We start from the raw sequence: 12,170 nt of genomic DNA, 5'->3' as shown, positions 1-12,170 counted from the left end.
AAACAGTCGACAATCCAGTCCCAGCCCATCCCATCCTAACTCCTGGAATGCTAGGTATCGCTATGCGCCCCTTGCCATGTATAATAACCACCCGTTGTGGTTTCCCCGTGTCGCTCAAACATTTCGTCATTATCGTGACAAAAAGAGTACCAGATTTTAGCGATCTCCAATCAATAAGCCTCACAAATGAGGCGCAACTCAAACACCAGGCCGCGAGTGGAGCGCGATGGTTGATGGGCAAGTATTGTTCCGGCGTGTTCCCCAGGTCGATCCTGGGGGTTCAGTAGCCTTTGGTGGTGTCGCCGACATAGCCAGCATCACCGGACAGAGATGTGCGAATTAGTCGCTCTTTTTCGTAGTCGTAACAGTCGTGAGCAAAAAGCCCCCCGGGGGCAGCGCGGGCAAACAGAAATGCAGGCGGGAAAAGGACGGCGAACGGAAGCCGGCTCAAAATGTCGGCGGGTAATTGCGGTTGAGAGGCGCCTTGGTGGTACCCCGCGAGGCCTGCGAGTTATTCGAGCCGATCTTCTCGAAGCCAGCAAGCATGTCGAACCCGGAAAAGTCGTTCTCCCCCAGGTAGTCTGGTGCCTCAAGATCGCCCATCGGGATCCCGTGGAATACGTTTAGGCTATCGCCGCTGATCACGGGCATCTTGCTCGGTGACTGCATATCCTCGAAGACCTTGCTCGGCGAAGAGAGCAAGCCATCGAAGACCTTGCTCGGAGTCTCTAGCGCCAAGTTCGACGGCTGGCTGGGGATTCTGAGGAAGGAAGCAGACTTGGAGACGCTGTGGCCCGGGTTCACGACATGGTTCAATGCACCGGTGGACTGAGACCGCTCCAAACGCTGCTTCCTCACTGACCGCTTTGCCGGGGAACCAATAGGGGCGGCAGAGGGGGTAAGCCCGAAGATAGACTGGAAATCATGGGCGTCCTCAAAAATGTCAAAGCCTGTGTTGTGGCCGGACTCCTCGAGATAATACCACAGATGGTCTCCATGCATGCCGGGCGTTTGCTGTGCCGCAAGTTCACTGTCAGGGAGCAAAGCCGAAACGCGCCTGACCGGCGAGTCGACCATGGACTGAATGCTCTCGCGGTGGAGACGCAAATTCGTGCCGGGAGAAACGGATGCCGGGGGCTTTGGCGGCGCCTTGAGTTTCGTGGCAGGGGTTAGGGGCGGGAGCATCTGTCCCGTCCCTGTTCCCGGTGCCTGGCGAATCGGTGATGACGAAGTTGGCGCATACCCATACGAACGTCCCTTGGATGGGCTGTCGTATGAGGAAGCACGGAGACGCGCAATTTCTTCCTCAGCCCGCCCCCTCTTGAGCCGTGGCCGGTCGGCCTCGGACGTGAGGAGCTTCGCATGTTGTTGGGGACGCACCGCCGATGATTCGAGAGACGAGATATAACCGCTGTCATCCATCGACGCAATCCTCCGCCTGTGCCGTGACTTGGTGGCCGACGATTGCTGCATCCGCTGGTGCGAAGGTGGAGTCCCGTTATGGTGGGCATCCATACGCCTGGGGATCGGAGGCGACGAGTGCATGGCTGCCGGCAGAGGCGAGTAGAGTTCTGAATCGTGTAGCAACTCCTTCTCTGCAGGCCCGCCACATCTCTCGTCGATACTGACCGCATCAGACGCAGGAATGGTCGCGTCGGACGAAATCTCCGGGAGCAGTGGTGCGGGAGCCAGGTGTTGGGACGACGGCGGCGGTGGAAGCGCGGGAAGAATGTTCTGGGGCATTGGAAGCTGCGGAGGCAACATCGGCTCGGATATGCAAGGCGGCCGCTGCTGCGGTTGAGGTTGTGAGGGCTCCAGACGTGTCGACATCACCGGCATGTTTTCGGCTGTTGGTGCCGCACACTTCCTCGACGGCTTCTCCTTGAGCACCGTGTGCTCTGTGCCTGGTTCAATTGACCAGTAGCTGCCCTTGCCCGGGTCGTCTTTGGGTCGCTCCTGCTTGACGAAACTCTTGTTGAGGCTAAGATTGTGCCGGATGCTGTTCTGCCACCCGGTATTGTCGCCCTGGTAATACGAGTAGGTATCGGAAATCCATTTGTAGATTTGGGATAGAGTCAACCTTCGCTGCGGCGACCGGACAATTGCCATGGCGATCAAGGTCGCGTAGCTGTGATTCGGTTTCGTTCCATCGTCGATGACCGGGGGGAACGAGTCGTGCGGGGGAAGAGTATCGTCGGTTTTCTGCTTCTTTGCTGGCCGAAGTTCCTTGATCGGGGCTGCCTCCATTAAAACGCGTTTCCCTGAGGGTTTTTGGTAGTAGTTTTCCAAGTCGAGGTTGAAGTGCGACGGGCCCGGAGCCGGATAGATCGGAGGGTGCGAATTTTCCTTGCCCATGAATTGCTGAATGTTGAAGTCGGGCTGCGGTCCAGGCTTTTTCGCGACCGTTTTGAACCGCGACATGGGGGGTTGCTTCTTCTCGAGCGAATCTGTGGGCGGTGGCGCGTTACTGGGCGGCATCATCTGGACCATGTTGAGTTTGCTTCCCTGCGACGCGTTGAGTGGGGTGAGTGACGGATTAGTTGGTCGGGTATTTGGCTTGTAGGGGGACCGCTTCGGGGTCGCCGAGGTGGGCGGGTTGAGGACGACATTCGAATTTGCGCTCTGGAGGGGTTGTCGCGCGGGTTTTGGCGCCGCGGGCATCGGAGCGTGGCTCATCATCGGGGTCGACTGGCTGAAGAAATCGTCATGGAAAATGGGGAAAGGCTCTTCGCCCTGAGAAAGCGATAACCTGGCCATCGGTGGCCGAGCCCAAACGCGCAAGATGCGCGCTGTGGAGCCTGAGGGGTTCTTTTGCGACCCGTTATCCGCCGACCAAGCCGACCAGGTCGTTCACGTTATACGGCGGCGACAACAGCATGCACGACGCGCGCAAGATAGTTTGTCGGTCGAATGTTGCCCAAAGGTGATCGGGTAGAGAAAAGGGCTGAAGGTCGTTAAGGCTGATGGTGATCCAGACCTCCACCGGGGGTGCAGCTTAATTACCGAGCTGTGGGGGAAGCGGTGAGGCAAGGGATGTGTATGTAAGTCGTGAGGTACTATCAGAAACTGAATCCGATGATGGCGCACGGGGTGACGGTCAGGGCGCAATTGAGAATACTTGGACGACATGCAGCAATGTTTTGCCTTCTCCGTTTCCAGGATGATTACTGAAGGTTCCAAAATTTAGAAGGGGAGAAAAATTATGCGGCAAGTTGGGCTGATGTGGGAGGCAAGGCAATGTGGGAGGGAGTGAGTCGAAGAGGGTTGGTTGGCAGAAAGGCCCGGGTTGTGTGGGCGTGCAGCAAGAGAAAGATGAACCCGCTGCCAGCTCACACGCTTGTTCCAAGACGGTCGTCAAGTGGGGCGGTAAACCAGGCAGGGAGTGGAGGACACAAGAACAAGATTGGGTGAGGGCTGACCGCCGACAGGGATTTATGAGCTTCGGGTGCAGGGATGTGGCAGAGGCTGCCCTTGGGTGGAGGGTTCGATGGCTCGGCAAAAATCGCCCGGCGATGTCGTCAGGTAGCTGGTCAAGCTAGTCTAGTGTACATAGACAAGACGGGACGGATGATGTTGAAAATTGTGTGAATCGAGGGATGCCGAGTCCAAGCGGCCCATGTGAGCATCCAGGGTTCGCTCCTCAGAAATCACCGAACTCGAAGTCGTCAGTGGTTCAGTGGTATGGTATGAATTGGTATTTGGATGACAGGAGGCGAACGTGGAACGCAATGCGGGCGGGATGGTGAGCGATTGCTGGCAGCATTGGTCGCAGCATTGGCCAGTCGTCTCATGAGATGATCTCGATGCGCAGTGCAGCAAAGCTTTCCAACCCACAGCTGAGCTTGAAGCCGACTCTCTCAGACCAAAATGCGATGCACGCGCGGTGGTCTGGAAGTGAAAACGAGGAGCGGGATCAAGGAGCGGGTGGGCCGGAGAGGTCGCACGTTCGGCAGAGATTGGACGGGCGGCGTTTGGTTGGCCACGGTGCAATCGATGTGACGCCGAGGGCCCAGCTCGACATGGCTTGCGGCCCAACAGGATGCAGCGAAGGCATGCATTTGTTTACCGAAGGGCCCACTTGACGCGGACCTTCGCGTCTCGGTCGCGCGTTCACGGCCCACTGGCCAATCAAATGATGGGACCGAAAGTGGACTCAAGTCGCGGGGTTCGAGACCCAGTCCGAGTGCTCAAGTCCAGCGCCTCAACTGCCCAACTGTGCCTCACAACCCCGCTTTGCTTCCTGAATGTCTGCGAGGCGGCGGCGTGGAGGACTCAGCCACAGATAGCTATATGATGCACGAGGCCCAATGTTCAGACCTTCTTTCAACCACTACCACGACCACCGAGGTGTTCGTTGTTTCATAATGAGATGGGAGTGGCCCTCCCATTTCGACCACATGCTCCAATCTTATCCGGCACATCCCTCACGATTGCCCGGCCTCTGTCTGGACTCTGGCGGCCGACTTGCAAGGGAGAGTTTTAGTGTGAGGAGATCGGCAGGTGACATCATTGGTCACCTTGCAAGTAACGGCGCATCGGCGACCCGCTTCCCACATCGGGCCAGTGCTATCCTGCTCCACAAATGACAGCAAGAGCAAATCGTGCGCGGGTGTGCTCGGCTTCACACTGACAATGTCCAGGCAAGCAGGCTAGGCTTTTTTTTTTTACCTTATCAAGCGGATGGAGTTGTCGGCTCTCTCTGCCGGCTCGGGTGCAATGACTGCAAGCTTGAACCCTGCCTCGAGCCCGGTATTCAGCTGAAGAGCTCAAAATCGATATGAATAATGAAGGTAAAATTCTTCTCATTCCCGAAACTGCTGGCCCGGAACCGGAACCAAAGAGCTACTCCCTAGGAATTCTTTCGCTTGCGGCCTTTTGAGCCCACATTCCCCGCACGTCCTGCCTGCGCCCGTCTTTAAAATGTGACGGGACGAGGTGCTCGGCCGCAGCGAGGGAGCTTGCCATCCTTCTTATGAAAGGAATTCCCATTTATAGGAACGGACTTCATCGTGGAATTGTCCAGTTTTAGTTAAAGAAAAAGGCAGTTGGCTCGGCCGAGCATGAGGGAGCTGGCTCCATGATCCTCCAATGACACCTCTCGACAGCTTCGGAGGCCGGGCCAGTGCCCTTCATTTGTTCAATGCCTGGATACGACCTTCCCTCCCTAAACTGCTTCGCAAGCCCCGGGTTGAGTAGCCTACACAGCGACACGAGAAATAAAAAAGAAAACGTCAAGGCACGACTGTGGCACGACAAACCCCCAGTGTTCTCGAAACTTTCCCCATGCAAGCCATGGAATGGAACTCTTTGTGCGCACAGTCGAGATGGCATCTGCCTCCGAACAAGCGTGTTTCATCAGAGTTGCCCAAAACCCACTCTGGGGCCACCCATCGTATGCAGTCCGGGATCTGCTGCACAGCCCCCAAGGATTAAACTCCCGGTGCATCGACCCCATCGGGCCCTGCACGCACAAGGCACATCCACTTCTCCACGATTGCCCGACTTGGAACTCATCCTGCCAACTCGACCGGCCCGGCTGGCCCCTCCATGCAGCAACTCAAACACCAACGTCAAACTCGCCGTCGAAACAAAAAGGTGCATACCCGTAAACTGGCTGAACAAAGAATACGCACGATGGGGGCATCCGATCCGGGGACGTTTGCGTACAAGCCACCCCGGAGTCGGTTTCTTTCCCACCAGACTCTACGGAGCCATCAAACCTCGGCCCTCGAGAACGAGCAAACGAAAAAAAAAAAAAGGCAAAGAAAAGAAGCGGTTCAAAGTGACCAAGAACCCCCATCACCAACCCCCAGGCCGCCGCCAGCGCGACCAGCCAGCCAGCCAGCCAGCCGCACAGATACCCAAGGGCCGGTGGTTCGATCCCGTACCTAAAGGTGACACACCATGTCTCTGATCTCCCCCCTTCGCAACAACACCCGGCCGGCCGTCCGCCCGCCCGCCCCAAGCGCATGCATGCAATGCCCAGCCGCCGCCCTTTCCAAGGGCGTTCGGGACCGAAGAGAAGAACAAGGCTGCGAGGGAAAAAAAAAAAAGAAAAGAAAACGAAAAAAAAGGCGCTGTCTTCCCGTGCGTCGCAAGGGATGATGGACTGACTGACTGACCGACTCACTGACTGAATGACTATAACTGTGACTGCAACGCACGGGATGAATGAACCCTACATGTACTTGTAAAAGAGGCACGCTCACAGCGTTAAAACTAGGTATACAGGGGCCGGCCCCGGTGCGGTGTCCCCTGTCCGCGCTCGGGTACCTTAGCTTCGCTGTATGTCTCGGCAGGTCGAGCTGTGATGAGCGGCGCTAGTCGGGGGAGGGAAGGGAGAAAGATCTCAGAGATCGGGGCTACCACCGATAGTGACCGGGGGGAGGGGGAGATCGGGGTGGGAGTGGGAGTGGGAGGTAGATATGCATGCATCCACGACACCGCTGCTCGGTAGGTAGGTAGGTAGGTAGGTGGGTAAGTTCGTTTCTCAGGGTCGGTTGGTCGACCGGTTACCCATACAGACACAGGTACGACCTTCATCGGCCTACTTTTTGACCATGGGTTACTTGCATAACTACGTTAGTTATCTCCAATGTTACGTAATAATGAGGAAGAAGAACTGCCTAGTTCGAAACTCGACTTGGCTACCTCTATGCTACTGTCGCAAGTAAAAACAATAGAATCGAAAGCGGCAGGAGGGTAGGTAGCCACCCAATCGGTAAATAAATCTCGGCAGCAGACGAGCTCACCAACCGAGTGTTACCCCCCAAGAACATACAACCGCGTACTATACACCCCCTCCCCAGCTTCCCCAGCTTGCACCTCTCCACTCTTCCCAGTTTCCCGGCTAAGCGTCTCGTATCTCTCCTGCACGTAACCAACCGCCCGAGCGACTGCCGGGTCGCACAACAGCAGCGCATAAACCAATAGATGAAATTAATCTAGCACCCGACCGGCCACAGCAGCGGCGCTCTTGTCGCGTGTCGTCGTCTTCTTGAGCGCCTTGCCCGCCTGGATTTGGCCGAGGAGCCCTGCAGGCCGACCGCCAGCCGGTGCAGCAGCCGGCGGGCCACCCGCAGGAGGCGGCGGCGGCGGTGCGGGAGGAGCCATTCCCGGGGGTGGCGGCGGCGGCGCGGGAGGAGCCCCCGGTGGGCCACCAGCGGAAGGCATCGGAGGCGGGGGCGGCGGTGGTGGCGGCGGAGCGCCGGGGCCAGGGCTGGCGCTCGGGAACGAACCGGGCATCGGCGGAGGGGGCGGCGGTGCTGATGGGGAAGCCGCCGGGGGCGAAGCTGACTCGGGAGGTGGTGCAACCGGGGAGCTCACGGTAGGTGAGGTAGCAGACTTGTCGCCAGTTGCAGACAGCGGGCGCGGTGGTGCCATGGTGCCGAACAGGATGGAAGCTAGCGCCGCGGCGCTCTTACCGCCCGGCCTGTCATCATCCGATTCTTCGTCTTCCTCGTCCTTGTCCGACCCCCAACCATCGTCATCAGGACGCCGCCTTGTCACGGGGACCGGCGATGTTTCGGGCGCGGGGGCCTGTGCGATGCGGTGGAATGGGTTTGTGGACGCTTCGGGTTGCGGCGGCGCCGGCGGGGCCACCGGCGGTGCCACCGGCGGTGCAGGTGCCGTGGCGGGGGAGGCATCCGAAGAGTGCGACATCATTCTAAAGTAAGGATTACGGCTCTCACCCTCGGTCGGGGGGCTAGAGGTGACAATTTGCGGCGGGGAAACCACCGGCGCCGGCGGTGGGGTGGGCTGTCGTTCTGGTTCCCGATTAACGATATGACTGTCGTTCATCGTCGGAGTCGACGCTTGAGGAGTGATTTGTTCCGGGCCTTCGTCGTCCGATGAGCTATCGTCATCCATGGCTTCAAGCTGCCTGCGAAGCTCTTCCTCGCGCTTACGGGCAGCTTCGATTTCAGCTCTCCGCTGGGCCAGTTGAGCCTCCTTCTCCTTGGCCTCAGCTAGCGCTGCCTTCTTCTTCCGTTTCTCCTCCTCCTTCTTCAACTTGCCCTGCCGGACCTGCTCCTCAAGCGCCCTGAGGCGAGCGTCAGCTTCCTCACGCTCTTTGGCAAGCTCATCTTCCTGAGCCTTGGCTTGACTCCTACATCACACTATTAGCAAATACTCCAGCCGCACATTCGTGCCATAGACTTACTCAAGTTCCCGTGTTGCGCGCTCCTGTTCTCCACGCTCGCGTTCCAGGCGCTCCTCCTCTGCCTTCTTTGTAGCAAGCTCCTCCTCGGCACGCCTATCATCTGGCTTGGCCGCTTTGCGGCTGGGAGGCGGAGGCGGCTTCTTACCCTCAGGCTTGGCAGCCTGTGAAACAGCGGGCGGTGGAACCCCCTGCTCCTCAGCAAGCCTGGCCTGTCTCTCTGTTTCGCGGCGGGCGTCTTCCTCCTCTGCCTGTCGCAACTTGGCGGCACGTTCGGCCTGCTCACGCTCGGCTCGCTGAGCCGCCGTCTCCCCAGGTTTCGTGGGAGCCTTGATACCCAGGGCGGCAAGCCGTTCAGCCATGCGTTGCTCGGCTTGCTGCTTGATGAATGCAGCCCTCTCCTCGGGAGTCTTGTACGACGAATACGATCCGCCTGCGGCAGGAGGGGCCGCCGGGGAGGCGGTACGCGAAATGCTGGCGGGGCTATCGACCCGGGCGGTAGGAGGTGCTTCAGCACTGACGGGCTCTTGGGTGGCCTTGCGTCCGCCCTGCCTATCCTGGGACCTAATGCGAGAAGCACGGCTAGACCGTTGGAGATCGTAGATAAAATCTCGGACCTCATCCTCGACCCCGAGGGCATCCTCCCATCGGCGCTTCTCATGCTCCGTAGTGGAATCCTGACCGCCCTCCTTGAGATTGTCTTCGATGCCCTTGGCGAAATCGCGAACGCTATCCTCGACATCCCGGACCATACGCTCGTTGTTTTCCTTCTCAGTTCTTGCCTTGATACTCTCTTCCTCGAGCCTCTTCTCTGCATCTTGGTCACTGGTCACGTCGATCTTCTTGCCGGTCAGGGCAGCGGTCCGTTGTTGCATCATAGCTTTGGCCCGGGCCTTGAGCCTGTCTGATTCGGTGATGGCACCGCCGGGCCCCGTCCCAACGATGGCAGCGGCGCTGCCCGGGTGGGCCTTGGCGTCCTTCAGGCGGAACAACTCAAGCCTTGCGTCCGCGATTGCCTTCTCTGTTTTTCTAACCTGAGACGCTAGTTCGGGGATCTTGTCGGTCAGGTTCTGCAGTTGGCGCTTCAGGGCTCTTCTCTCGGCTTCAGAGTCGCCGCCAATCGGGGACGCATCAGGGTGGTTGTCGATATCCTCCTGAATTCTCCTGATGCGGCGATAAAGCTCCTCGGCCTCGCGACGATCACGCCTGTCAAGGATGTCGTCCTCCTCCATGTTCTTCTCGTCGGCAAAGTCCATCGCATCAAGGAGCACCTGCTTCTCCTTGATCTTCTTCCGCAATTGATCCAGGCTTAACTCTTCGTTAGAACCGACGGATGCTGGAGACTCGGGGCGAGGTGAAGCATTGCCGACTCTGCGCCGCGCGCTTGATCGGTATCCCACAGCATCGTCGTTGTTCTTGAAGACGGTAGCATCCTTGCGATTGCCAGAGGCGCCTCCGGTACCTCGGAACGAGTGGTTCTTTAGATAGCTAACCCCAGTCTTTTGCGGCAGCAAGCTAGCGCCCGAGTTCTTTCGGAAATCCGACTCCTTGTGGAGCATGTTCTTGATGGTGCCCAGAGACTCGTTAAAATTCCTGGTAGAAGGAGGCACCAATTCAGGAGGGAGCTGGTTTGGGATAGGATAACCGTTAAGTTTGCGGTAGATCAAATGCATGGCCACGGCAAACTCATCAAGGTCCAGACGCCCCTTGTTTCCATGGTCCGCGAGTGTCCAGGCGCGTTCAAGGTCGGGCTTCTCCAACCCGCTTTGCCCAAAGATTTCGATGGCCTGGTCACCGCCGATATACCCCTTGTTCAGACCATCCCAAGCGCGGAACAGCGCATCGTACCGAGTCTTCTCATCCTTGGTAATGGCCCAGGGAATCACAGCATTTCCTTGCAATCCGGCGGTGGTGTAGTCTTGCTGTTCACGGCCTTGCTGGGGCATCATGCGCGCTTGCAGGGCATCAATGTTCGGCAATCCGGTCGCAGGCGTGTTGACAAGGCCCCACTGACCCGGGCGTCCTGTGGGTTGAGCGTTCAACGGCGCAATCATGCCGCCGGGGCCGACATTCGGTGACAAGTTCGAACCGAACCCGGTTGGCATGGGCGGCATAGGCGGCCGAGGGCCAGTGTAGCCGGTCGCCTGGGGCATACCCGTTTGCTGAGGTTGAAGGCCTTGTCCCATGAACCCGGTCTGCTGAGCAGGAAAGCCCGTCATCTGCGCTTGGAGAAGTTGTGAGCTCGACGGTTGTGGTTGCGGGTGTTGGATGACTGGAGGGGTAGCCGTGTTTTGGCGCACACCGAAATCGGGAGCGTTGGTAGATGTGGCAGAAGCAGAACCGGACTCCTCTGCAATGCTGAAATTGATAATATCCACCATGCTAGAGACCTCGTTCTTGATGTTGTCAGGTAGTGAGGGCGGCAGCGACTTCCCGGTGAGCTTCAGGTTGCAGAGATACATGGCGAGAGCAAACTCTGGGAAGTGTAACTGCCCGGATCTGGTGGTATCCGCAAGCGTCCTGGAACTAGTCAGCACCATGGCAAAACAAATACCATATCCCCTCCGAGCCCACTCACCAGATGTGAGACAGTGAATCTCCGTCGAGCCTGGACCGTAGCAGCAAGTCTCTCGCCTTCTCTCCCGACATGGTGGTTTGGCCGTCACCAACGGCAGACTTGAACAACGTTTCGAATTTGGCTTGGTCCGGCGCGGTAATGAAAGAGAGACGGATATTCGGAACCGTGTTTGCCTTTCTTGGGGCCGCGCTGGGCTGGGATCTTGCGCCGCCGCCGGCATGGAATGAAGCCGCCATTTCGCTGAAGCCGGTGGCTTGCGGCTTTACAGGTGGAGGAGGCGCCAGCGTCTGGGTGGGCTGGGGGGGCGCTGCCGCGAAGGGCATCTGCTGCTGTTGGGGCTGCTGCTGTTGGGTCTGCTGCTGCTGGAACTGTTGCTGATATTGTTGAGGGATAGCTGGCATTGGCGGTGCGCCGGTGGCCATGCCCTGCTGCGGAGTCTGGCCGTAGCCGGTAAACTGCGGCTGCAGCTGCCCCTGCGGCGCTTGTAAGCCCGGGTAGCCCGTATACTGCTGCTGGAGCGGCGCTTGAGCGAAGCCCGTCGGCTGCGGGGCGAACGGATCCGGCTGTTGCTGCTGCTGTTGTTGCTGCTGGGGCTGGCCAGCGCCATATTGCGGAGCACCGGGGCCCATGGCATTGCCGCCGAAGAAGTTGTTCGGGTTCGAATACATGGCGCCGGTGATGTCGAGCTCGATCGGGGTCGGTCAAGGAGGGAGGTACCAAAAAAGGGGGACAGCACGAGTGCAAGTGGAGACTCGAAAGTGACCGACTCGTCGTGCCTCTGAGGGATTTGCGGCGTGAACTAGGGGCGAATAGGTAAAAAAAAAAAACTTAATTATTCTGTTGTGAGAATTCAAGAATCCACCAAACCCAGCCTCCGGGGACGACAGCGGTGGTGATGACGACGCCTGTGCGAGGCTGGAGAGCAGAGAGCAGCCAGGTTGGTTGGCGATTCGCCCATGCTCCAATGCTTTCCAGGTTGGCTGGAGCAATCCGCCTTGTTGCACTGTCTCACTTTCAGAATACAATGGATAAATACATAGTTAGCTCTCATTCTCATTGTATACCTACTTATGTAATTAAGCAATATCTTTCAAAGCCATCCGATGCTGTGGCCTCAGGCAGCGAGGATTACTCCGGGCCTAAGAGCGGGCCAGAAGAGACAAAAACATCAGCTAGACGTACCTTACAGCCAGCTAGTCAACGACAACCCCCCTCACCGATGTCAATGCTTTTTCGTGGAGATCTGGGGCTTGAATCGGGGGCGAAACTGAGATGAAGTCATTAATGGATTCCCCCTATCGAAACCCGCCGAGTCTTCGAATCTATCTCGGAGATATAATGAGGCACGAAATACCTGGGGAACTTGTTGGTTAATGTTAGCCTTCGGAGACATCGAGTGTGACATCCGATATAATCCCTTTGATTATTTTTCGA

General features: G+C 57.9%; 2 protein-coding genes across 2 annotated transcripts; both read right to left on the bottom strand.

Moving 5' to 3' along the window:
* Positions 1-447: 447 nt before the first annotated feature.
* On the bottom strand, positions 448-2,757 carry CHGG_03283 (uncharacterized protein; the record flags this gene model as incomplete). Its single annotated transcript, XM_001229798.1, has 1 exon — positions 448-2,757. One exon carries the CDS (start codon positions 2,755-2,757, stop codon positions 448-450), a length of 2,310 nt encoding a protein of 769 aa, XP_001229799.1.
* Positions 2,758-6,939: 4,182 nt separating this feature from the next.
* Positions 6,940-11,404, bottom strand: CHGG_03282 (uncharacterized protein; the record flags this gene model as incomplete). Its single annotated transcript, XM_001229797.1, has 3 exons — positions 6,940-8,107; positions 8,162-10,678; positions 10,737-11,404. The coding sequence occupies 3 exons, from the start codon at positions 11,402-11,404 to the stop codon at positions 6,940-6,942; spliced, it is 4,353 nt and encodes a 1,450-aa protein (XP_001229798.1).
* Between the last annotated feature and the right edge of the window lie 766 nt (positions 11,405-12,170).

The sequence above is a fragment of the Chaetomium globosum genome, genomic scaffold, assembly GCF_000143365.1.
Source record: "Chaetomium globosum CBS 148.51 scaffold_2 genomic scaffold, whole genome shotgun sequence".
NCBI classification, from domain to species: Eukaryota; Fungi; Ascomycota; class Sordariomycetes; order Sordariales; family Chaetomiaceae; genus Chaetomium; species Chaetomium globosum.
The sequence above is the reverse complement of the archived record's forward strand: the minus strand, read 5'-3'. Positions and strand labels throughout refer to the sequence as shown.